Below are 27,534 nucleotides of genomic sequence, written 5' to 3'. Positions count from 1 at the left end.
GATTGGAATAAAGGCGTTATAAATAATGGCGTTACTTTTTCTAGCAACGAGTAGCCTAATCTAATTGATTATGTTTTCCATCTTAATAACGCCGTTACCATTACTGAGGAAAAATTCGGCGTGTTACTATAATTGAAGCTGTTTTTTTCATTAGACCAACTAGATCTCTGAGCCGAGAGGCAAAGACTTTCTTTCAACAAAACAAGCGCATAATGATTGGCTGAGGTAGAGTATAATTTCATGGTAAGCCAATCAGAGGTAGAGTTGAGCGGGTGTTTGAAAGCACACTTATATGTTATGTGTAATGTGTGTGTGTGTGAAACAAATGATTACTTGTACGACGATGGCAGACCTCATTATTGAGGTTGCCACTACAAACTTTTTTTAACCAGTCATTACGACACGCAGAAGGAAATTTTACAACAACATATAATGCAACACAACTTTACAGAGCTGGACTTGAACGTACCATGAAGTTCCGTCTCTTTTGTTTACAGCGTCAGTGGCCATGCTGTGACAAAGTGCAACGAGCGAACTGTGCTCTGTCTCTTTAAGGCCCTGACACACCAAGGCGACCGACGCCTGTATGCAATTACCGACGTTGCGCAATTAACGGTTAATTTGATTTAATAAAGTAGGCTACACTTTTGGTAAACTTTATTGTTGCGACGTTGTTGGTGTTGTTTTCCTACAGTTGTTTTTGGAGCACATCCGTTGGAATTAGTGGGGTTGCCTGTTTGCAGTGTATACAACTTTGATGAAGTGAAAAAAGTATAGGAGCGATCACAGACACAGATTTAAACCGCAGGGCTCTTTCACTTTGAAACACTCTTTTATACAGCTGTAGTTCAGTTCTAATCATCAGCATCTTTGCAATCGAAGAAAAAAAAAGTAAAGAAATATAAACAATTCTATTATTTAACACAAATTTAAATAAGTGCACATTTAACTGGACATATGACGGAACTTCCAAGAATAACTAGGCCTATCTTCCTTAAAAAAAATAGGCCTACAATGCTTTCGGGTGATCAATTTGAGGCACCAGGTGCTAAACGGCTTTCCGTCTCCACCCTTTTTCTCTTGTCCTCTATCCATGCCCAGCCCCATTTGTTTTAAGTCCTTTCTCAACTGAAGCTGTATCTACAGTTTTTAGCCACATTACCAAGACCACACACCACACTTTCGCTTTTCGGCAAGGACCCGCCCTACTTTGCATCTGGTTGGCTAGAACTTTTTTCATTAGTAGGTAGAAGTTTGATGATTGGTTAAACCTAGCGCATCAAAAAAAATCCCATGTGGACTTTTTTAATTTATTTATGTTTCTAAAACAGTCATAACCCCAAAATTCCGGCACCAGAGTTATTTAAACTTTACTTTAGTTGGAGTTGCGTTCCTCTCATATTAGCCTATTGGTAGGTGAAATCCATTGACTCGAAAACATAAAACCATGTGCAAGTTCCCAAATTTATTAATTTAAATAAGGTTACTGTGTTTAAGTTGATCTTCCTTTTTACGTTTATTGTTCTTAGGTGTTAGGCCTACATTGCGATGCTGCTATTATGTAATTGTTATTGAGTTATGTTTGATAATAAAAAATGAAACTGGCAAAAACAAAGGTTTTGTTTCTCCGGGGGCATCATAAAGGAATTATGCTTGGGGCACCAAAAAACCCGTTGCGAAGCAAGGCCTCTTGTGGGGTCTTTTTACTTCCACTTTTTGGAACCCCTCCGCTCTCCTCCTGGTTCCCCTCCGCCAGCAGCTGTTCCTCTTGAACCCGATCACTCCCGCTCCCACTCCCCATTGCCAGCAGCGGTCTAGTCCTGCCTTTTCTATCTTCTACCAGCCCTCCTCTAAAGAGGAGGGGCCACTCACTTCAGCCAACCTCGGGAGAAAATGTCTGGAATCCGTTTCCGCTTTAGGGAGTGGACGGTGATTTTTTTTTTTTTGACTTGACTTTTTAACCAACTTTAATTTCCACGACAACTCGGACAGTTTGTGCTAGCTGTAGGGGATTGAATTCACGTTACGACGATGGCTTCTTCGCCTCAGAAGTCCCCGTCCTCTCCGAAATCTCCATCGCCCAAATCTCCGACGCCCAAATCCCCTTCTTCCAGAAAGAAAGACGACTCTTTCTTGGGAAAACTTGGTGGAACTTTGGCAAGAAGGAAGAAGGCTAAAGAAGGTAAAAGATAGGCTAAGGTTAAAAAAGTAAGCACTTAGAAACTGACAGAACCTTTTAAGTTATAACTATAAATATTTTTTTTATATCATAACCGACAGCAGTAAAGTTAACCAGTCTTGCAGTCTAGGAATAACCCCACACATGTATTACTTTTACCGTTAACGTTACGCACCCACATTTCAGAGAGCGAACATGTTTATTTATAGCCTACACATTGTTTTGAACATATTTATCACAAAGAAACACCATTAACTAGCCTACTTTGTGTGTGTGTGTTTTCTCCTGGTCGTGGTGTCTGTACCCATGTAAGGTATTGAATCCGCTACTACTGTAATAAGTGAGGAATGAGGCATGAGTAAACATAGGGCCGTCGCAGACAGCAGGAGCTCACACCGACATTTTCATGGACACTTCAATTTACCTAACTTTCCTTGATATTAGTTATAAACCTTGCTATGTTGGACTTAAATTACTAAAACAAACTGCTATAAATAAGAATATTCCAGTCTCTTAAATGCTTAGTTCTGTGTATAGCCATGCAGGGTTGATTACTTTTTCTCATTTACTCCTGAGCTCCATGTTATGTCGCCATTGCCTACATGACATGCACGCAATCACACTATATACATGTTATTTGGGTGTGTAGGGTGTCTGCAAGGTGTTCATGATTTGATGGAAAACATTGGGTGATAGGGCTGCACGATATGAGGAAAATACTCACTTCAATCACTTTTAGGCTACAACGATTTTTTGTGTAAGTGAATCGGTACTTATCTAACAATTGATCCACATCAGTATGGAGTATCTCTATCATAAGCTGTCCATTGATTTAAAAACATTATAGGTTAATGGCCACCTTCCGATCATCATTGTTCTCCCGGGGACCTGCCTTTTTGGGTACTGGAATAATACATTTTTTCAGTGTGGGCAAACAGAGGCTTTCTTTTAGTGTCCATGTTTCCTGTAGGAATTATTTTAGCAGCAGGGGTTTAAAAGGGTTAATGTCAAGGTTGAAATTTAGTTCATATTCAAATGCCTGTTGACAGCCCTTGTATAGATATAAAAAAGAAATAAAACATAGAAAGAGAAAAGTACACAAAACAAAGCACATGAGATTCTAACTAAACAGAAAGACAGTCACCAACACTTTTTATCAACTCAGGACCCAGGTGTCTGGAGCCATGGTCATGGTCATAGACTTCCACTGGCTCCTCATCCAACACAGAAGGCAGTTCAAAATCTTCTTTCTCAACTACTAAGCGCTCAACAACCTTGCCCCCCTCATATTATTATTATTGTTATTATTATTTATTATTATTAATTGATGTAATTGTGCCATCCCTTCACCACAACATGTACTATATTGTAATGGCTTTGTTGAATTCATCTACAGCAAACTGCTGTATGTACATATTCAGCATTATTCAAATTGTCATTAATACCAACATTCCTATAGTGATAATTGCCCCTCGTTTTTCTGTATTATCAGTTTTTTTCCTGCACAGAGGAATTTTTGGTTCCGCTGAAGAGGTTTTAGATAGCACCAAAGGAAAATTACAAGTGCTTGAAAGAATTGGGACTAAAAGTAACAATTTGGATCCTATCCAGAGTGTGATTAATAACGAGTAGTTTTCTACATTATCAATAGTTAGTGATCCTTCAAAGGGATTTTCAACATTAATAAAAAATCATCAAAATAGATAATTCTTAATATATTAAAGAGGTAGACCGATTCACAAAATTCACGGTTCGATACATATCACAGATATGGAATCGCCATTTGAGTCAATTTTAACATGCTTTTAATTCTCTCAGAATAAAAACCCAGCACTTTAATTAAAACAGTAGCCCGAACCATGTATGTTTTTCATGGAATTATTAGTTTTTCACTTTTTCACTTGAGAGTGAAGAGTCTGCTAGAAAAATACAGTTTGGGATTTACTGTGTTGCTCAAATATTGACGTGAGGAGATATTATAGAGCCGCTCAAGTAATGTTACTGTTATCATGCTTTCTAAATTGATCTGATGTTAATGTTTGTACGTCTTTTGTCATAGTGTCTGAGCTTCAGGAAGAGGGAATCAATGCCATCAACCTTCCTCTCAGCCCTTCCCACTATGAGCTGGACCCTGAGGACACCATGCTAGGTAAACAGCTACACTGTTCTACACTCATAGTCCGTGTTACATATATTTAGATTTGATTGCTTAAAGGCACATTTATTCTCATTTTATTTATTTTATAGACTATTGTAGGAAAATCATTTCACGGAGGTTGGAATTTCCAAAGTCAAAGTTTGTAACCCGCGCCCTAAACTCCAATATCCGATTTGGGAAGTTGGACAACGTCACAGTACACCAAGCTCAAAATCCACTATGGCTGCTGCTGCGTGCATCAACAGCAGTCACAACTGTAGTAACCTTCAGTTTATTAGCACGTCTGACTTATTTGTGTCGCATTAAATCAGTCATGCACACAGCCCTGTCCAACTTCTAAAAGTGGACGTGTGGCTATGCTGTTTGTATGCAGAAAAAACATAATAATGCGTTATCAACTGATAATGCTAACAACGGAAATTTAGAAAATTACAAACTTGCGCCTGGGCTTCAATTATTGAATACTGCAATGCTATTCTCTCCCTCGTTCTTTCCTAGCTATGCCCCGCCCCACCCCCCACTCGAGCACAGCAGCCAAACACAAACTTCTGTATACCAATTCTGCAACAGCTCAGTTCAAAGTTGGAGATGCAGAATTTAGTACATAGTAACATCCGTGTGATTTTATTGGATAATTAAATTCTACCCACTTGCGCTCTGCTTTATGATTTTGCTTTGTCCGGCTCTGCATATATGGTGGTCTGGCAGTGTTTTTTCGGTCTACCTCATCATTTACGGTATTATCAAATTGTTTTTCATGGGCATCACTGAATAACCCATTATCTTAATACTGAAACCATCAGTTGCAAGAACCTCTGTGACCCCAAAGTCAGTTTTTCATTTTGGTCCATATGCAGTTTATGATCGGCATTCTCTGCATAGTACACATGAGGGTTAATCTGCCTCGCTGTGCCTTCTCTCCTCATTTCAGTGTACACTGGGATCATCTGTGCAAGTGCATGTCTGACACTTCTCTCACGTAACTGGAACCCTGCCGCTCTCAGTTAACCGGTTGTCATCCTCCACCATACACATGACCAATTGAGGCAGACGCGACAAGTTGATGTGTCCCTTTTTCTACCTAGTCTTGCATAATCAAGCCTGTGCAATATGTATAATGACAAGATGCTTGCCCACCTGTTCAGTCTTAAGTTTGTCTGTAAGAATTTTTGCACTTTGTATATTCGCAAAAATATTACGAAATTATATTCTTGCAATTATCCAGCGTCGACATGGCTACCCCGAGTCTTCTGTGGAATGCCCGCCTAAACACATCCAGACACGATAATAGCCAACCAATTGTTGATAACTAGGTGGGGAGAGAATATCATTACAGTATTGAATAATTGGAGGCCAGGCACAATTTTGTAATTTTCAAAATTTCTAATCCTCTGAATAAAAACTGAAAATTGGAAAGACAGGTTAAAGATCCCAATTTTTAATTTGTCAAGGCAGATAAAACAAACAAAAAAAACATTTATTGTCAAATATAGTCTAAAAATTTTCTGTTTTTCCAAATGTCCATGTGTGCTTAGAAAATTTAACTGATAAGCGTTACACAGAGCGCGATGCCATTCCCTGCTACAGCTTCCAAATTCCAACTTAAATGAAACACACCATTAGCAAATCAAAAGACATTTAAATAAATATCTTAATGACCTAAGCCCAGAGAGCCTACTATAGGTCAATGTGCAACAACACATTTTAGACTGGTACTGAAATAACTAGCATTAATTCTTGGCTAAAGGATCTTTAGATGCATACATCCATGTACTATGTGCTTTTTTCTGATTTTACCATAGAACCAATTACGGTGTTGAAGTGTAGTGGCTATAGCAGTGTAAATGTAAATGGTCTGTTTTTAATAGCACTGTTCTAGTCTTAACGACTAATCAAAGCACTTATACATAGTACAGGAACCATTTTACATACACTGGCCAAGGCTGCCTTACAAGGTGTTGCCTGCTCATCAGATAATCACCCACATACATTTACACTTCAATGGCACAGCATCGGGGGAAACTCAGGGTTCAATGTCTTGCCCAAGGACACTTCAACATGGGACTGTAGGGCCAGGGATTGAACTACCAACCTTCCAAATGGCAGGCGACCGCTCTACCACTGAGTAGATGATGTATGGACTGATGCAGTAGAAATGCTGAGACCTTAGCGCGCTCAAAAAAAAGAGCAGATAGGAGGGATTTCAGCTTTGGCTTTTGGCAGTATGGTGTCTGCTACATATGAGCTGTACTACAAAGTAGTCAATAAACCAACATACTGTCAAAGCTTTCTATGGGAAACACTCTGTACAATTTTGATTTTGTGATCTACATGTGCCAGGATATTAATGTTAGTCTTGGACCATTACAACTGTACAACAATGTTCCTTCTCATCTCTAACATTTATCCTGCTTCTCGTCATCTTTTAGAGGAGAATGAAGTGCGCACCATGGTGGATCCCAACTCCAAGAATGACCGCAAACTGCAGGAGCTCATGAAGGTAAGGTTTACATTTTTCCATTCAGTTTTATTTATTTATATAATAAACATAATAATTATTATTTTTGCTATCATCCCTGGTCTTTTTCTATCCTATATTCAAGAGATTATGGAGAGGAAAAAACATTGCTTGTCACTTTGGCTTTGCACAAGTGGATTGACAGTCCGATTATTACCAAATATTTCTAGTATTTTTTATATCTACAGGTAACATTTAATATTGTCATGGTTTTGTCAAGTTTCTGTTGTAGTGTGTTTCATGTTTTCTGTTTGTTTATTCCTTATTCCTGTTTTGTTTTGAAATCCACTGTTTGGTTACATTCTTGGTCACTCCTTGGCCAGTGTTTTCTCTCGAGTTTGTGTCCCCGGTGTTTTTATACTTGCCTGTTTCCCGTTTACGATTCTTGCCTGCTCCTTTTGTACTTTTGCGTATCTGAGTGTTACTGGACATTTGCCTGCCTTTTGACGACGATTACTGCCTGCTCCTGCTGTGCTGTCGCCTGCATTGTTCTTTGGACAATAAAAGTACTCACCTTGGGTCCGCCACTGTACCGTGATAGTATAATCTGGCCACAATGGACTCAGCGGACTACTGTATGGATTCAGAGGAAATTATGTCGGATGAACTCTGTGATCTTCTTTTTGACTTGGTGGTGCTAAAGGACATGTGGAAGGAGGCTAACGGTGAGTACCGAAAGGAGAGTTTGTTGTTGGAAGCTCAAGAAATGGTATCAGCAAAGCCGTGGTTAAAGGACTCTATTCAATCAAGATAACTTTATTGTCCCCTGAGTGAAATTTGTCTTGGGCATCAGTACTACGTAATATTATATTCCTCCTTGAGTGATACGCTTCCTCTCCAATTTTACTCCTCCCTCTGCTAATAAGTTTGATTCATGGAAGCCTGTTTCTCGGCCTATTAGCATTAGGGCTACAGGTTCGTTTTTTCATAAACCAGCCTGCTACTGTTTCTACATCTCATTATTGTGTCATCTGTCAGCCTAATGGAGAGCCACAGACTTTTTTGACTTTGTTTCAATATGCTACTATGAGGACTGAGGAGGCCAAAGCAGCCAGCCTTCATGCTGGAAGGAAAAGGTCTAGCACAGTTACTAACAGCTCCCCTGAACTCCTGTCTGTGCGTTCTACTGCTACCTGTTCTGCGGGCAACCCATACAATAAGCAGTCCTTTGCAGGGACTCGCCTGGCAATATTCCCTGAAAATTGTGGAGTACATGGACGTCATAGGGTCAACATGGCTCCCGATACCATGTTGAGCGCCAACCTCTCTCCAGTCCTGAGTCCTCGTTTTCCAGCATTCCCAAGCCCGTGGTGTACAGCACACCTGAGTTTGCAATGTAGAGGTTTGCAGAATCTCAGCGGACCTGTCTGGCTAAAGTCTTTCAGAGCCGTGGAGGCCACAACAGAGGACGTGGTCGATATGGGTCTCAACACTATTCCCCGCTTCAACCTCTTTTTAACCCTGAGCCTGTGCTGTCCAGCGGACCGGAGCACGTGCTATCCAGCGGGCTGGTTTCCTGGGTGCTGTCCAGTGGGCCGGAACTCTGGTTGCTGTGCAGCCTTCCAGAACTTCCACTGACGTGCAGCCGTCCAGAATCTTAGCTGACATCCTCGCTCCCAGAGTCTGCGCCGACCTCGCTCTCCATCTCAGACTTTGCCGTCGCCCGGCACTCCAGAAACTTCGCGGTTGCCTGGCACCTCTGACATTTTGCCTTTGTTCAGTGCCACAGACTGCTCCCAGTGTTTTGTTGGTGATCCAACCAATTCCTGATTCTGGTGCCTTGTTGGCGAATAATATTCCTGTTGCCTACTTGGTGGAACCGCCGACTCCTGATCCTATGGGCTTGTTTGCTGACCCTGGTCCACCTGTCTCCAGTCCAGCTAATCCTTTGCCTGTCTCTAGTCCAGTTAATCCTTTGCCTGTCTCCAGTCCATCTGACCCTTTGCCTGTCTCCAGTTCATCTGACCTGTTGCCTGTCTCCAGTTCATCTGACCCGTTGCCTGTCTCCAGTCCAGCTGACCCGTTGCCTGTCTCCAGTCCAGCTGACCCGTTGCCTGTCTCCAGTCCAGCTGACCCGTTGCCTGTCTTAAGCCCAGCTGACCCGTCGGCTGTCTTAAGCCCAGCTGACCCGTCGGCTGTCTTAAGCCCAGCTGACCCGTCGGCTGTCTTCAGCCTCGCTGACCCGTCGGCTGTCTTCGCTGGCCTGCTTGGTCTCCAGAGGGAGTCAGCAATCACTGTTCTGGCCGGCCTCCAGAGGGTCTGAGACAGTGTGCCCAGCCTCCAGAGAGGCTCCAACGGACTGCAGAGGGGTTTCACCTTTGCCAACGGCCGTCTGAGGGGTATCTCCTTCGCCAACGGCTGCCTGAAAGATAATGCCTTCGCTGCCGGCCTCTGGACCCCTCTGGACGGTCTCCAGAGGGGTATTGCTTTTGCCGACTGTCTTGAGAAGGTAGTGGCCTTTGCAGAATTCCTCCAGAGGGGTTACGCTTTCGTGCTCGGCCGCCAGAGGGGGATTGCCTTCGTGCTCGGCCGCCAGAGGGATATTGCCTTTGTAGACGGCCTCCCGCTGCCTGCGCTCTTCTGCTCAACCTCCTGAGGGGTACCGCCTTTGCCGTTCTGCTAGGCCTCCAGAGGGGAACCCGCCCATGCCATTCTGCTTGGCCTCCAGAGGGGTACCGCCTACACCATCCCGCTCGACCTCCAGAGGGGTACCGCCTACCCTGCCCTGCTCGGCCTCCTGAGGAGCTCTAACTTTGCCGGCCATTTCGGGGGGGGGGTGATAACACCCTTCACTTTACTGTCAGTATTCACAACATATGAAGCCGCCGTGTCTTGAGAAGCTTGTTGTTTAATTGTTCCCTTTTAACTCACTTTACATTGTCTTTGCCATCTCTTTTCCCTCTTGCTTTTTCTCACAGCCACACCCATACACTACTCTCACGGTCTCTGCTTGCGCAACCACACAGGCACTGACGTCACTCACTCACCTTACATGCCATTCTCGCCCGTCACCCTCGATTTCCACCAACTGCGAATCGACTACACTGCATGTAGGCTCCGTGCTCCGCTGTCCTTCAATACCCAACAGGTCTGGATTTGTTGCGAAATGGCTGCGGCCATGACTGACAGCTTCACGTATGATCGCGCGATATAACCGGATTTAGTTTCTATAAACGGAACCAAAAAACCTCTGACTTGTTCTGACTTCAGGCTTGTCTCCTCCCATTATGACATTTTCAACGTGTAGTGCAGGGAAATATGGTCCGCCGTGAACACGGGTACATTTTATTTTGAAAATATGCTTTATTTTGTTTATGTGCATATGAATTGCTGCGCCGCTCTTTGGCACCTGGGAAAAATAGAAGCTCTGCGTATCTGCTCCGGAGGGCTGCGAATTGCTGGAGCTGGGACGGAGGCGGAACGCAGCTGTTACGCAGTCACGGAAAATACAATTTTGACTTTAATGGAAACCTATTGACTCCGCCGCCGTTTCATTATAAATGCAGATATTTCTATTCATTTTGGATGGGGGTACTGAGTTCAGGCTTGGGAGAGGGATGTCGCAGGGGGAATTTGTAAAAAAAATGCAGTGGCCTGTGCCAAAAGGTGAGTGAAACTGAATTTTTCAGAGAAACGCAACCCCACGACACACTGTGGTGGCCAATCATGTAACCGTTGATTAGATGTGTCAGTTGGTTTTGATGTGAGGATTTCATAAAGCAAACAGGAAACATCACTGCCTCTATCGCTGCCGCAAGAAAGCTTTGAAATACAAGCACTGAACGGCCCAGGAGTTTGTGTAACAGCTGATTGTTTCCTGCAACAACAAAGAACAGTCTCCTTACCTTCTCGCTTTCTTCAGGAAATGAAGCTGCCCTCAAGTGTTGTCGAAAATGTTTAGGATCTATAAACGACCTGATGGAAAACTATAATTGTCAAAATCGTCTTCAAAAAGTATTTTAAAAACTCTGAAACCTCTGCTGTACTTGAGTTTCCGAAAGGCTCGGGGAAATTTAGCTTTGTGTGCATCAGTGTTGACACTACTGCAGTACTTGATCAATTAAAGAGCTGTCGTAATGACGAATGCAGGTTCAGCTGATTTGCTTTAAATCATACTGGTTTAAGCTTGTAAAACCGGAAATTGGCCCACCTCTAGCATTTAATCTAGACCTTGAGTAAATTACTTAATTTATTTAATTACTTCATAAGAAAGTATTGTTACAGCATGCCATTCAAGATTACTTTACAGTAAAAAAATAATGAAGCAAGTTCTAATTATGAGTAATTAGTCTTTTATTTTGCCATGTAGGTGTTGATCGACTGGATAAATGATGTTCTGGTGGGGGAGAGGATCATTGTGAAGGATCTGGCTGAAGATCTGTATGATGGACAGGTCCTACAGAAACTATTTGGTGAGGTCTTGAACCATGTACACATGGCTAGAAAGGCCAATGAGACACAAAACTTGGCATTTTGTGATGCTATTGTACTGCTCCTTGTTTTACTAAGAGCTGGGTAATCATCAGCAATTAAAAGCAATTAAAAATTATTTTTCATTAATCCATGTTGAGTTACAATAGTTTAGGTCAATTGGTAATAAAGATTTCATTACTGAACATTTTAGGTATACGTATTAAGCTTATGAATATTAATTTGTCTCTGTCTCTGCCTGTTTATTTTGCTTCAGAAAAGCTGGAAGGTGAGAAACTGAACGTGGCAGAGGTGACTCAATCAGAGATTGCCCAGAAACAGAAGCTGCAGACTGTTTTAGAGCGCATCAATGAATCACTCAAACTCTCCACTAGGAACATTCGCTGGAATGTTGACTGTAAGAAATAATTTCTAATATTTTGCTTTTTACTTTGTATACAACTTTAATGCAGTAATCTGTTTTTATTTTTATGATTTCAATGTATTAGGAATGTTTTTCCCAAACATTTTTTATTCAATTCAATTATGCAGCACAGCATGTGAGGGAGCAGAGCACGCAAGGTATTTTTTTTTTTTTTGGATGGAGCGCAGAGCAGATTTTTATTTAGAAGTTGGAGAATTGTTGTATCTCCCGCTCCATCCTGCTCCAATTTTGTTTTAGACATTTTTGACTTTTGTGCATCCTGAAGTTCTCAAACATGTTTGTAAAATGAAAATTAACACACAAAATCCGAGATGTCTGACTTCCTGTCAGGTGGAAAAAAATTGAAAGTAATATTTTCCTCAAGATGAGCGCAATGCCCACACCAACTTTTCCAAACGTCACATTAACTTTTTTACCAACCTTGCGTGTGTTTGGGGACATTATGGAGCCTGTCGGCCACTACTGAACCCAATCACTGATCCATATCTTGTACAAAGCCTCAGTAGAACCTGGGAAACTACTGAGTTAAATTTCCTGTAAATAGAAGTAATTATTGCCAAGACATGAAACACTTCAGCACCACCTAGTGACTGATTTACAACTGCTAGGTTGAGTTGTGTGTTATTTGTAGCACGCTTCCTGTTTTGACTGTGACATACAGTCTCTCTTCTAGCAACTTTTGATCATTAGGTATCACAGAATCTACATGCAACGTTTTGTGCAGATCGGATTGACAGCCTAGTAGACAGCAGTTGAGTAGTTATTTGCTGGAGGAGGCAGACATGCTGTGCTAATGATCCAAGACACTGGTCATCATTGTTATGCAGCATGCATAGGAAGAGCTACGAGCAGTAAGCATAGAGCCACTATAGCATAAAAGAGATTTGTCATGTGCTATGTGCTTTAAGAATGAAATTGTCCTAACGTCACACAAATAGAAGTAGTATCACTGTACTTTGACATCCAGTGGAATACATGTGAATAGAATGCAACCCTATAAAAATGGAGCATTTTAAACAAGCCTTGCATTTAAATAAAAATGTCACATCAGAAAGCAGAATTAGCAACTGCAGTTCAAAGCAGTGATTAAAGCAGATTAGATTAAACGATATTGATTTCTTACACATACCGTATATCAATGGCAAATCCAATCTTGAGATGTCCATATCAAAAAAGTTTGTTAACTTTTAAATGTTTGTAAAAAGTAGATTATCAGATGATATATTGTGAAGTTATATTTTTTTGGCAAAAGTGGTGATGCATGTTCTGTGTCACAGTTTACAATATGATGTGACCATTTATGACATTAGATACAGTAGAATTATGACTGAATTAGCATTGGATTGATGTGGTACAACAATTTATTATTATTTCTATTATCATTGTACAACTGTTAAAAAAAACACCATCTGTCTCTGGCTGCAGATTTGTGGTACTGTTGTGACGCTTTGCACTAGTGTTAATTTTGTCAGACGAGACAAGACTAAATATGTTTGTTAACGTCCTTTTTTCCATGATGAAGAGGAGACAACGAGTCTGAACCAATGTTCAAAAACACTGACTAAGACTAACTTAACATGCATTATAGTTGACGAAAAATGACGAGAGTAAAATATTTTGCATAAATTAAAAACCAAGTTAAAATCTCTAAACACATTTAACAAAGTTGCATTCAGCAGAAGAATTCAACAAGTGTATGTTGTCAGGTAATTATGACATTTATGAGATGTGTGAAACATTATTTGACTAAAATGTCTATCAGAAATAATCTCAGAAATAATTTATTTAAAAAAAAGACTAAAATGTATATCTCCAACCTGGCCTGGGAATGCCTCGGCCAGTCGGAGCTGGCTAATGTGGCTTGGTAAAGGAAAGATTGGAGTCTCCTTCTAAGCTGCTTTCCCCGCAACCCGATACCGGATAAGCAGACAAGGATGGATGGATGGATGGACAAAATGTTTTGACTAAAACTTGACTAAGTAACCGGAGTTCTCTTTTGACTAAAACTAGACTAAAAAACATATGTGAATGACTAAAACTAACAAGGCATTTGGCACAAGACTAAAACCAAATAAAAAATTTGTGAACATTTTTTTCACCATCGAGACTATTGATTTCCTGTTGGTTAGTATGTCTGACTGAACATGATTTTTATGGTTGACTTTCGGCTGCAGACACTACAATTATTTTTTCTTGTAGAAAAGGGTTGTATTTTTTGATTTCTTTTTAATATCACTTTAAGGCAACTTTAGGCATTTTCTTTTTGTATTTATTATTGAAGGCATGTGAACTTACCACATAAAACCTTTTAATTCTAAAAGATTAAAAATAATGGAAAATATGTTGCTTGTTATTTTGCGGCCCATTAACCAATGCAAGGTACACACACAGACCTTTCATTAAAAAAAATACATACACGATTATGATTTTAAAAAATGTTTAAAAGCACATGTAAGTAGGGAACATGTGTACCTATTAATTGAAGGCATGATGACATCTTTGTTATCTATTTATTTATTATTCATTTAACAAAAAAAGTCTAAAATCAGCATAACTGAATGCAAATATTGTACATACAGCACTTGACTTGATATAATGTACAAACAGGCATAGAACCAGCATGAGAAAATTTAGGATACAGATGGTTACTGGCTTTAAATGGTATAAAACGGCATAAATAAATGAATGGTTATTAACATTGTACAATATGTCAACTACATGTATCATTTATATTTTTAGTTCAGTTACTACTATTTGTCTGTAACTCTGTTGTCCTTTTTCTCATGTTAGCGGTTCATGCTAAGAGTATAGTTGCCATCCTGCACCTGCTGGTGGCACTGTCGCAACACTTCAGAGCACCAATCAGATTGCCAGACCACGTTTCTATTCAAATAGTGGTCGTTCAGGTAGGTTTAATCTTGTTTTAAAGGCTTACAGCATGAATGTACAGTTTGTGTCTAGTTTCTTATTTGCATAACGTCTCATCACCTTTATGGACAATGTTGGTTTCATAAAACTTCTCTCCACTGCCCACTCCCACCTCATTTGTTTTACCAGCCAGTATATTTTTCATGTCCCGTAAAATAAAAGACATCCCCAATTTGTCTCCATTTATTCCGTTCAGAAAAGAGAGGGCATTCTTCAGTCCAGACAAATTCAAGAGGAAATCACTGGCAACACAGAGTAAGTATGCTCTGCTACCTGACTAATTTGTACACCTCACAATGCATCTGTAGCCGTTGACACACATAAGTGGTGGTGCAAACTAGAACACTGGCAGTAATAGCTCTCTATTTCATTGAAATAAATTGTTTCTACATTAGCAAAGATTAATTGTATTTACAGGGGTGGTTTGGGGTAATTTCACCCTACGGTCCTTTGCATCGTGACCTCGAGCCAAACCCCCCCCCCCCCCCCCCAAAGCTTTTTTTGAGTTAGTTTTTTCAGCCAAATGGCTTAGTGCAGACGCTAATAGAACCAAAGGTGCATCTCATAAATTACCCCACTAATAATGCCAAACATCTACAGTAGTACAAATAGGTTCTCTACTCATAAAACAAGGCATTGGAAAGTTTGTAAGTACACCAACAGTTTATCTAAATAACACTTGCCTGATGGTTTCTACTCTATGCTGCAACTGCTACCGCAGCCGGTGGCCCCACTCGTGACATAGAGTTACTCTCCGCTGTACTCTAGCTGTCCTTGGCTTACTAGGACTAGGATAATGGAAGCTGTCTTAATCAAAATATCTGCTACAGACACATTAGTGCTTCTTCTTTAGCGTCTCGACTGGCGTTTTGATGTCCATTTTGAGAACGACAAGCCACTGTAGAAGCTATGGGTCATTGTAGCGAAACGACAGATCATGGAAGGTCTCCAGATTCACCTTTTTATCCTTATACCGCAGCCAGGATAGATACAACTGGGTGGTATCTTATCCTATCTTTTAACTCACACTTCAATAGTCTGAAGTAACTGTGTCTGACTACCTCACAACAATCCTCTGCTCAGTCACGTGTACACAGTTGTTTCACAGTTGTTTACAAAGTTTCCCGTGAGAGTATAAAGACGTTTTGCTGAATTTATAAAAGTTTTATAAATGCTTGTATTTTCAGGTCAACACTTAAAAAGTATTTCAAATATCATTTACTTATCAATAAGTTTTTATGGAGGGAATTCACCGGCATTTCCCCTACACTTGTTAGTTTTGCAAAGGACTTTTACGGTTATTTCCCAAATCACGGAAGCAGTAGCAGCAGAGAGTAGTAGCCATCAGACAAATGTTATTTAAATAAATTCCTGGTGTACTTTCAAACTTTCCCTCGTTTTATGAGTACAGAACCTATTTGTACTACTGTAGACGTTTGGTACCATTCCGGGCGTTATTAGTGGGGTAATTTAAAAGAAACTCCTTTGGTTCCATTAGCACCTGCACTAAGCCATTTAGCTAATAGAACTAACTCGACCAAGGGAAAAAAGCTTCTTGGTGTTTGGTGAACACTCTGGATAACTCTTTACTTGTCCTAAAGAGATATTATGCTGATTTCAATCCAGCTCTGTGTCATGGCAATGTGGGCAGTGTGCATATGAACTGTATTTGGCTTCCCTCTGTTGTACCAGCGCACAGATCAGTGCCGTTATCAGGCAAATCTTGGCAAATCTTTGTTGCTCTGCTCCTTGGGGAGCTCCGTCCACTAGAACCACAGAGGGAAGCCAAACACACCACACACATTTTTTTCATTATTGGAGTGCAATGCTAAATCAGTGCAGTATTCTTTTCAACGAAAGGTATGTTGTAATGGTAAAAAGAGACAAGGAGACAATCAAAAAGTTTATTTTCTGCTTTTACCAAGAACAACTAATTATTGAATTCAAACATCTTACTCTTAGATAAAAAAGCTGTGACAAATTTCAGGAATCCCCTCTAATAACCCTTGTATGGTATTTGGGTCAAATTGATCCAATACAAATTTTTACAAGAAAAAAAAAGTATGCATTTTTCTACCTGAAAATCAATGGCCTTATCTTTTTTTGTTGATAAACATGTATTTTTGACTCAATTCTGAAAATTATTCTTGATATGACCACTTATGTTTTTCCAAAGATAAGAATGATCACATGGATTTTTAACATGAACTATAACCTTATGACAGAAAAGATAATCCCACTTCCATTTTTAATTGTGTTCTAAAAGAGACTTATTGCATTCCCTGAACATATACTGCATCTCAATTGTTTGATATTGAGATAAAGGCAATATTTGTTAATAGATTATGAAGTAACATTTTATTTTGGAATCGTTTTTAAAACTCTAAATAAGTCAATTTGACCCAAGGGATACGAGAGGGTCCAGCAACACAAGGGTTAAAAACATGTATGGATAGACAGCCATTGTATTTTAACAAGGAATGTAATGGCACCCTTAGCTGAAGAATTAGACAGTTTATAAAAACACACACACACACACACACACACACACACACGTATCGTCTCCCTATGAGGCTGTCCTGCAGCCTGACAGCAGTGAAATAGATAACAGCGGGCAAAAACACGCATTTTGTCATGGTAGCTGGATACACTGTTAATAACACACACACACACACACACACACGTGATGGTAATGGCAGGCAGGTCTGTGCATGGTCAATTGTGTGTGTGTGTGTGTGTGTGTGTGTGTGTGTGTGTGTGTGTGTCTGCCATTTTTTGCTGGCCTGCCTAGTGCAAAATCACTTCCTCTGGGACACTCACACTGCAGTGTTCCCTACCCTCCAAAATCACCTGACCCTTTCCCACAACAACATTCTCCAAAATGCTAACATTGTAATAATAGCCACAAAAGGCCCTCAATTCCCATAAAAACATTTATGTACAGCAAGGCACGTCTTTATTCTTTGTATCAATACCAAACAGTATTGTTCTGCAGTTGAGATAATTACATCATACTGTGCATTAGTATGTGTCATTGTGGACAGCCCAGTGATGATGCCCAGGTTATATGAATACCCAAGGTGAACCTCTGTTTATTGTTAATCAATGTATGATACCCTAGCTACAATATTGTATTGTCATTTTTGTGACACAATCCTCTATTTTCTACATTCCTCTGTAATTGAACTGGAAACACTTGTCTTTTATTTTCCCTTGTTTTCTATAAATATTCAAGTGTGAAATGTATGTGCTTTGTCATCCCTTTTTTCCTTTCTCTTAGAGCTTTCTCTGGCAGACATGGTATGTCCTCATTAAGAAGAATGTCTCGAACAATTTAATTTCCTTAAATATTCACATATCGCTTTTTGATGAAATTGTATTTTGTTTGTTTTTCACAGAGCGCGACGCTTTCGACACCCTGTTTGACCATGCTCCAGATAAACTGAATGTTGTCAAAAAGGTACTCATGTGTATGCATGTGTATATGTTAGGGCTCTAACAATTTGTTATATGAAACCGAAATTGCTAGATCCCCGAACCTGTGTTGTGGAGTGAGAAGGCAGAATCAACCAACTCCCAGATTTATCCTTCCCGTCTAGATCCAGTGCTACCACATATTTAGTCTGTTTCTTAAAAGGGGAATTACTACTATTGGTTGTCTATCTATAAAGTTAACGTTACGGATGAATTTGTGGGATAGCCCAGAGTTGTGAACCGTGGTCAAAACAATCATACTAAAAATAACTAAGCTTGTTGAACAGTGCCGTAATCTTATGTTGTCCACCAAGATTAGCTAACATTATAGAACTTGCATTAGCATTAGCTACTTGCTTCTCAACCAGCACCTTTACAGTAGGCACCAAAGCACTTTTCCTCTTCAGTCAACCTACAGGTTGGAAGCAGAATTGTCCATTACTGTTAACATTATCATTATTCCGATGTCTCATTCAAACAATGGTGAATGAACCACTGAAACAATTTTGGAAACAGTATTTAAGGTAAAAAAGAATTTTTGGTGTTGGATCGATCGATATTGAAATAACCATTCATAATAAGTTCTCTGTTTCTGTTGTATAACTCTGTTGCAAAGTGGGATGTAATCAGCCATGTGGCAGAATTGTATTGTTAGAGCCCTAGTATATGTGCGTATAGGTAAGTAGATATACCGTACATGTATGTGTATTTACATATACATACATGTACATGTATAAGTTAAAGCTGCAAGCAGCGTTGGATGGGCGCTCACACCTTGCATGTAGGGGTTATTGGTGTACGCTGCTCCTTGCTACAGTGCATTTGCTCGGTACTCAGACACTACAAATCATTACCAATGAAAAAGTAACTCTGCTGAGTTCGATATCTCACACAAGACTCTACGTCATACATACTTTTAAGTGGGCGGGGCTAAAGCATAGAGGGCGGGCCAAACCATGACCAATGAAAGTGGAACTCTGAATGCAGAGTTCCGTGATACCTCACACAAGACTCTACTTTGAGTCAATATTGGACTGTAGATGTCGTCACAGTTGAATCCTGAAAAGCTTTGAGCCAATTGGTCAATGTACACTCGAGTTTACACCCACTTCTGGTTTCAATGGCCCCCTACAGCAAAGAGGTCCGCTATTACAACTCATTTAACAACTTTTCGTCTTTAACATCTTAAGATGGTACTGACCAAATTTGAAGTCAATCAGATGAAATCTCTAGGAGACGACATGCAGAAATGGCTCAAATCACACTAATTTCGAACCTTCAATTCAAAATGGCAGACTTCATGTGGGGTTCAGGGTGTGGCTCGAATTAGCTTTTTTGGAAGTCTTGACATACTACATATGTGTACCACGTTTCATTGGTCTGCGTTAAATGTACTGCAAGGGGTTCAATTTTTTTATTTTGTAGGTGGCGCTAGCCTATTCCCGTCCCTTAAAAAGACGTTCATTTCCACCAAGCTTGATGCGCTTGCCGATTTTGAGTTTTTAAGTATGTTAAGCCTATTCAGTTGAGGGCCTTTGCCACTGTCGGTGCTCAGGCCCTAATAAGTGAAGCATCAGATTGTTTTGTATTTGACTAAAATAGAAAAAGGGAGAAGACCAGAAAAGTTTTTTTGTACTCTTTTTTTGAACATGGGAATTTCTTATTTGAATTACTTAATTATTGTGAATAATTAACAATATGTTCTTATTTATCTGTTACTTTTTAAAATTTTATTATATACAGCATATTTTGTTTTCAAAACTAGAACTAAACACAAAAACTAAAACTACTATGCACAGTAATTTAGCTAACTTCATTAATCATAACGGTCATGGCAGGTCATGCGCAAGAATGTACAGACCTCAAAGGATTGTTTTGGTGTGGGTTTAGATCAGTGGACCTTTGTTTTAAGTGCAAATAATCCGTTAAGATTTGTTCCCTTGTTTAGGAACTTGTTTTTGCAAATGTGATTTTGTAAATAGTTCTGTATTCAGATATCTCTGCTCTTTGATCTCTACTCCAAAACCAGTCTAGGACTTGATGTAATTGTTGGCAGGGAAACAACTCTCTCAGGGAAACTTTGGCTTTGTTGGTGTAACTGGTCTGTCAACGCCTATCAATGATGATTCCAAGTTGTGTTCTGGTACATAACTGGCTTATCAAGAGGATGTACTGTAGAGGATGTTCTGGGTTTCTGCTTCTTGTGAAGATATGTGGTGATAAATAGAAATGCACAAAAGCATCAGCTCTTTGTGTGTGTGTGACAGACTTGGCTCCCCTCTTGTCAGTTGGAAAAGGCTTTTTTCTCTAACAGCTCATTTGACGCATATTCCTGTTGCATAGGCTATACCAGGGGTTCTCAAGCTTATTACTTTCAATTCAGTTTTATTTATTGAATCAATTCGAAACAAGAGTTATCTCGAGACACTTTATAGATAGAGTAGGTCTAGACCACACTCCAGAATGTACAAGGACCCAACAGTTCTAGTAGTTTCCTCCAGAGCAAGCAACAGTGCGACAGTTCTTAAAGTTCCTCCTCTGATTTTTTTTATTTTTTTTTGTTAAGGTCAGGGGTCCAGAATGATTAGCAAAAACAAAATAACAATCAACTCAATTCTAACTTTTAAGTCACATACATTTAAGATGAGTATTTGGTTTTCCTGTTCAATGTTTGTACCGGTACCCATACCATGAAATTGGTAGCCGTACCCACTTATATAATGACGCGTCACATTATTATATAAGAAAGCCTGCCTAGGACAAAAAATCCCGTTCTGGTAAAGCAGTAACGGACGTTAGTTGGATTTGTCAGTGAATGTAGTATTCCCAATTGCAGTTCTGAGTTTTTATTGCTTTGGATAAAAGTGTCAGAAAACTCCATGCGCTAATAAAGAAGGTGATACGTGATTGAAAGCCCCAAAACAAAAGCTAGTAAGTGGACATTAAATTAAGATTTCGTTGGGGTCAACCCAGCAGATTCTTATAGGTAAAAAAGATTTGTGTCACATGAAACCTGTGAGAATTAATAATTTCTTTTGAAAACCTCCAATATGGCTGCTAAAGGCTATGATGCTCGGTGTCACATAACTGCCTTGTGTTTTTCTCTACATAATTATTTTTTTAATATATCAGTCCGTGTACATCCCCTGTCTAGTTTGAAATGTTGCCAATTTTTGTGCCAGACTTTTTCCCTCTCTGTTCTTTCTCAGACATTGATCACATTTGTGAACAAACACCTCAACAAGCTCAACCTAGAGGTGTCTGAATTGGACACACAGGTACGTTTCCCATACCTACATATACACACCAAAAACATTTTCAAAGGTCTTACACAAAATATACTATATAGTGATGCTTAAGTGAAAATAAATTTTAAAAAACATTCTCATTTTAACATATTTTTAATCTGCCATTGAGATTTTGGTTTTCAAATCAGTTGACCTTGTTTAAACAATAAGTCACCACTATTCAAATATCCATGACTCACCAGCACACTGTTTACCTGACTGCGTTCCTGTCTCAGTTTGCAGACGGTGTTTATCTTGTATTGCTGATGGGGTTGCTGGAGGGATACTTTGTGCCGCTCTACAACTTTTTCCTCACACCAGAGAATTTTGACCAAAAGGTAAAGTGTGATTATTTTTTATATCCATCAGTAAGCTGGACTATTACAGTAAGGCTTCACCAAAAACCTATAATTTAATTATCAGTCACTGGCTGTTTAGTTTTTTGGCTAGCTGTTAATGAATGACAAATGTCAACAATGAATCTTGCTAGCGACAAACTGAAGCTGTGTTTATAGCCCGAATGAAATGAGTGTGATTCAACTCGTTTTATTCAGGATGAAACCATGACTATCACAATAAAGTGGTGATTTTCAGGTTAATAGTCTTGAACATGAACAGTGTATGAATCATATCCCACTGATGACTAAAGAGATGAAACGTCACCATTAATTCAATTTCTAAATGGTTTCAGATGAACAAACTTTCACTCAATGTAAATAAATCAAATTTTGATGTTTTGTAACAGAAATTTAAAAAATATGCAAAAGAAAAAGCTAAAATATTCATAGACAATATTGAAATAACTCAGGTTAATTATATCAAATTCATAGATGCCGTAGTGGATGAAAATACAACATGGAAGCACCATATTGAATTTGTGTGTAACATGACTGAAGTTGTTTGGCATGATGTGTTCATTGATAAACCATCCTTAGGTTTATGAGCAGAGGAAATGTTCGGCTATCTGCTAGGTTAATATATGCAGTGTTAACACTAAAACAATGTAGCCTGGTGCCATAATTTGAAAAAATGCCACTATGACTTTGCTTGAGTGGCCCTGGTTCATTTGGAACTGGATAGCAAAAATTCCACAAAACCTACAAATGCTACAGTTTTTCTGCTGAATTTTGTAGGCGTGTAGACTTGTCGTTTTAAGCTTCACTATATTGATTCAGTTTTTATTTTTATTTTATTTATAGTGTCAAGTCACAAGAGAAGTTATCTCTGGATGTTTTAGAGATTGAGTAGGTCTAGACCAATACTATAATTTACAGAGACACAAATTCCCACAAGAGCACGCATTCAATGTATCCAATATTTTATAAGAAAAGGCTGTGACCCATCTTTTGTCTTGACCTACAGAAACAGTCTCAATACTTGATTTCTGAGGAGCCTGTGCATTCAGACGGACTCTCCTCTCAATAGAATGTTAAATGCCATCCGTTTTTTCCCAGAGCCATTTCTCCTCTCCGTTGGCCTCTGTAGTACTACGGTATTCTGAACAGGCAATCTGCGGAGACACCACAGTAGCCTTTTGTTTTGGGCCAGCGGCCCCTGCCAAGCTGCGAAGCAGAATGGGCATCAGCGCTATGACACACTCCTGGCCTGAAAGAACAGGCACCGGCCCCACAGCATCTGTAATCTCCTTTTGCACAGGAAAACACTGGAGTGGCTTAGGGGCTTGTTTGTGTGCGCGTTTGTGTGCGCGTTTGCGTGCGCGTTTGTGTGCGTGTGTGCGTGTGTGTGTGTGTGTGTGTGTGTGTGTGTGTGTGTGTGTGTGTGTGTGTGTGTGTGTGTGTGTGTGTGTGTGTGTGTGTGTGTGTGTGTGTGTGTGTGTGTGTGTGTGTGTGTGCGCGTGTGCGCGCGTGTGTGATAGAGACACACCAGGGGTGGGCTGTGAAAAGGAGCACAAGGCATCAAGAAAGCACTCCTGCTTTTGCTCAGTAGATCCCTACTTAATCCTAATTTTCTTCGTTTCTGTTTGACTGTATTAGATGGCTATGGTCACGCTTTTTACACAATGAGCCCTGGTTGGCCAAAGCTTTTAGTACATTACATCGGGACTAACCCACACACAAATACAATGGGAAGAGAAAAGAAAACATCTTTCAGTTCTTTCAGTTCTTTCTATCTCTTCCCTCTGATGGTTGGATTGCTCACAAATCAGATTGGCTTAGACGTCTTTGCTAGTTTACTTCACAGAACTCTATTTCTGTTTGTCTAAATGCAGTAGTCTAAATAATTCCATTTAAAAAAAAGATTCACAGTGCATCTTTTGAATTAACGTCAACTCTGCATCATATCAATATCAATATTCATTATGCCACCATAATGTTATAAATGCTCTATGCTCTGTTGTGTTCATTCTTTTTCTACATGCAATTACATTGTACATGTGTTTTCTGTACACTTTTAATGTTTGAGAAACCTGGCTTTCAATGACAGTATCAGAGTGACACTGTTAATATGTATCCATTGATACATGAGGGAGCAGAGTGTTTGTGCAGCTGCTGAAAGCTTATGGTCTTACAGAGAAACAGAGCTGCTTTGTGTTTGCCAGCATCGGAAGATGGGGTAGCATGACTGAATCAACCCAGAATGTATTTGTGGTATTTTGCAAACAGTGTTTATGTTCCCTTATCAGCAAGGAGCTGTGTGGAGTTGTATATACTGTATGTAAAGCCCACCTTTGCCTGTATGTGCAAAGCTTAGGTTGGGTGTATCTTTGTGTGGTACACACAATAGTGAACATGCTTCTTGCGGCATTTTTTTGTGTCCTTACCGCCTTGTCACTCTCTGCAGGTCCACAACGTGTCCTTCTCCTTTGAACTAATGCAGGACGGAGGTCTGGAAAGACCAAAGCCCCGACCAGAGGGTAGGGCGCAGCTTCTTTAGTGGACTTTATCAAACAGACTATATCTATACTCTCACTGGATGTGGATCCTGTGTGTGTAGTGTGTATACAGTATATATATATATATATATATATATATATATATATATATATATATATATATATATATATATATGTATATAATATATACAGTGTGTGTGTGTAGTGTGTATATATATGTATATGATATATACAGTGTGTGTGTGTGTGTGTGTGTGTGTGTGTATATACATATAATATATATATAATATATACTGTGTGTGTATATGTACATATATATACTATATATATAAATATATACACAGTACATACACACACATATATACACTATATATAATGTATTTGTTTGTAAATGTGTGTGTATATATATGTATGTATATATTCTTCTATTTTTTTTCTTTTTTCCAGATATAGTGAACTGTGACCTTAAATCGACACTGCGCGTCCTCTACAACCTCTTCACAAGGTACAGGAACGTAGACTAAGCTGGGGACAAGAGGGAATATTTAAACCACGGACCACATAATTCAATATGTTTTTCCTTCTTTTTGTTGTAATAGTCTGTTTTATTCAGAATGCTTGTGTCACATTTTATCCCTGTTGGAATTGTTCACACGCAAATACAAATCTGTGATTTTTTTCTTTTAAATTCCTGCAGACATTAGGCTTGTCTGCCACTACATTTTTTCATTCAAAATTTTGCATTGCCATACAGTCTTACAGACATCTATGTGATGATGAAGTTTAGATAAAGTCAGAATTTGGATATTATTCTGCCTGGACCCCTATTTTCACATGCAGGCCACTTTTAGTAGTCCGGAATTAGTTAATGGTGTGCATGTGCCAAATAGGATTACATTATAGCCTGTTTCACGGCTACCGGTCACAGTGTTTTTTCTAGTGGTTAAAGGTAATTAAAGGTAATTCTACAGTGAATTTTGTCACCCTGCATTGATATCATGAAGGGGAGATTTTAGATGAACAACTCATGCATCTTTTAGTTCAGAAAGGAATATGTTATAACTCTGTTTTGTTTATTTTGACAAACTTGTTCTTTGTTACTTTTCCTGCGGTTTTATTTTCTTTTCTCTACTCGTTTGTCATTCATAAGTGCCTTTATTTAAACACTATCAGCTCCTAATACTTAATATAGTAATACATGTGCTCCACAGTTGTCTTAATGTTCCAGATTTCCTTTGCATGTGTTGAGGGACATTAGAAATATTTGACCAAAGCTTTGTTGTATTCACACCGTAAAACATATAAAGGCTTTACTCAGCAGCCACTTGCTTTCTTGTATTTTATTAAGGTACATCAACATTATACAATCACTCTACTTTTTGTGGTTTAATCTTACTCTTTTTATTAATTGATACATTAGATTAGTTTCCTTTCTGCAAGATAAATGAAAATTTAAAGAATAAATAAATGTATGTTGTGTTCTACTTTCAAGGCAATTTCAGTTGACCAACAAATGCAGTAATTGTCTGTGGTTTAAGCTGTCAACACGTTCTCTATATACCCATTTTCATCTGGGAATAAAATCCAATCTGAGGGATCACAAGTGACCAGCTCTAAGTACAGGAATGCACCCAGGATGCATTGAGAACCAACCTCTCCATATTCTTAGCTGTTTAGGCCACATTCTTATAGATGTGTGTACCACTTTAAAGACCGCCTTCTCAACTGTGAACGGAACTACATACTCAATTCAAGTATGTCTCACCACTGAAAGTGAAGTGTGTAAACGGAAAATAGGATCTTTCAGATCGGATTTTAATACCAGAGAAAAACGGGACTCATCATGTACATATGTTCAATGCATTATATTCTATAAATCATTTAGTCCCTGAATGTAGCTGCATTTCTTTGCCCTCATAGAAAGACAGCTGAACATGCACAACTATTTTCTTTTTGCCAATTTGAGATAGACTGTTAGGAAAGCTGTGTACAGTGGGGTTCGAAAGTTTGGGCACCCCAGGTAAAAGAAATTGTGTTAATGTGCATAAAGAAGCCAAGAAAAGATGGAAAAATCTTCAAAAGGCATCAAATGACTTTTATTGATTTTATTGCCATCATGTACACTTTCAAAACGACAGAAAACAAAAAAAAAGGGTGTCTGCAAAAGTTTGGGCACCTTGCAGAGTTTATAGCCTGCACCGCGCCCTTTGGAAAGCTGAGACCTGACAGTTTCATGGATTGTTCTCAATCATCATCTGGAAAGACCAGGTGATGTCAATCTTAAGGTTTTAAAAGCCCAGACTCATCTGACCTTGCCCCAACAACCAGCACCGTGGCATCTTCTAAGCAGTTGTCTAGAAAAGTGAAACTGAAAATAGTTGACGCTCACAAAGCAGGAGAAGGCTATAAGAAGATAACAAAGCGTTTTCAGAAGCCAATATCCTCTGTTCAGAATGTACTTAAGAACAGGAAATGTGTAAGTTAAAGCAAGATCTAGAAGACCAAGAAAAATATCTGACAGAACAGCTTGCAGGGTTGTGAGAAAAGCAAGTAAAAACCCACCTTTGACTGCACAATCCATCCAGTAAGACCAGGCAAACACTGGAGTTGTGGTACACCATTCCAGTATAAAAAGATACTTGTACAAATATGGTATTCATGAAAGAGTCATCAGAAGAAAACCTCTTTTACGTCCTCAACACAAATATCTGCGTTTGAAGTTTGCAAAGGAACATATAGACAAGCCTAAAAGGAAGTTTTTCCTCACCACTGTCGCACTGTTGCTTGCTCTGGAGGAAACTACTAGAACTGTTGGGTCCTTGTAAATTCTGGAGTGTGGTCTATCTGTATAGTGTCTTGAGATAACTCTTGTTAGAATTGATACTATAAATAAAATTGAATTGAATTGTGGAAACACGTTCTGTGGACCGATAAGGTTAAAATAGAGCTTTTTGGCCAGAATGAGCGAAGACACGTTTGGAGAAGAAAGGGCTTAGAATTTAATGAAAAGAACCTCTGTCCAACTGTTAAGCATGGGGGTGGATCAATCATGCTTTGGGGTTGTATTGCAGTCAGTGGCACAGGGAACATTTCATGAGTAGAAGGAAAAATGGATTGACTTAATGCCATCTGTGAAAAAGCTAAAGAGAGGATTGCTTCTACAAATGGATAATGATCCTAAACACACCTCAAAATCCATGGTGGATTACATCAAGAGGCATAAACTAAAGGTTTTGCCATGGCCTTCACAATCTCCTGACCTCAACATATGTGAAAATCTA

The 27,534-nt window shown here is 39.4% G+C and overlaps 1 protein-coding gene across 1 annotated transcript; it reads left to right on the top strand.

The window, feature by feature from the left end:
• Positions 1 to 1,847: 1,847 nt before the first annotated feature.
• On the top strand, positions 1,848 to 25,577 carry parvaa (parvin, alpha a). Its single transcript, XM_034878420.1, has 13 exons — positions 1,848 to 2,182; positions 4,239 to 4,328; positions 6,767 to 6,837; positions 11,165 to 11,267; positions 11,543 to 11,683; positions 14,501 to 14,616; positions 14,835 to 14,893; positions 17,919 to 17,938; positions 18,037 to 18,098; positions 21,322 to 21,390; positions 21,636 to 21,737; positions 24,202 to 24,274; positions 24,701 to 25,577. The coding sequence occupies exons 1-13, from the start codon at positions 2,032 to 2,034 to the stop codon at positions 24,775 to 24,777; spliced, it is 1,134 nt and encodes a 377-aa protein (XP_034734311.1). The 5' UTR covers positions 1,848 to 2,031; the 3' UTR covers positions 24,778 to 25,577.
• The last annotated feature ends 1,957 nt before the right edge of the window (positions 25,578 to 27,534 follow it).

Source organism: Etheostoma cragini, chromosome 8 (genome assembly GCF_013103735.1).
Source record: "Etheostoma cragini isolate CJK2018 chromosome 8, CSU_Ecrag_1.0, whole genome shotgun sequence".
In the NCBI taxonomy this organism is placed as follows: Eukaryota; Metazoa; Chordata; class Actinopteri; order Perciformes; family Percidae; genus Etheostoma; species Etheostoma cragini.
This window is presented reverse-complemented; position numbering and strand designations above follow the sequence as displayed.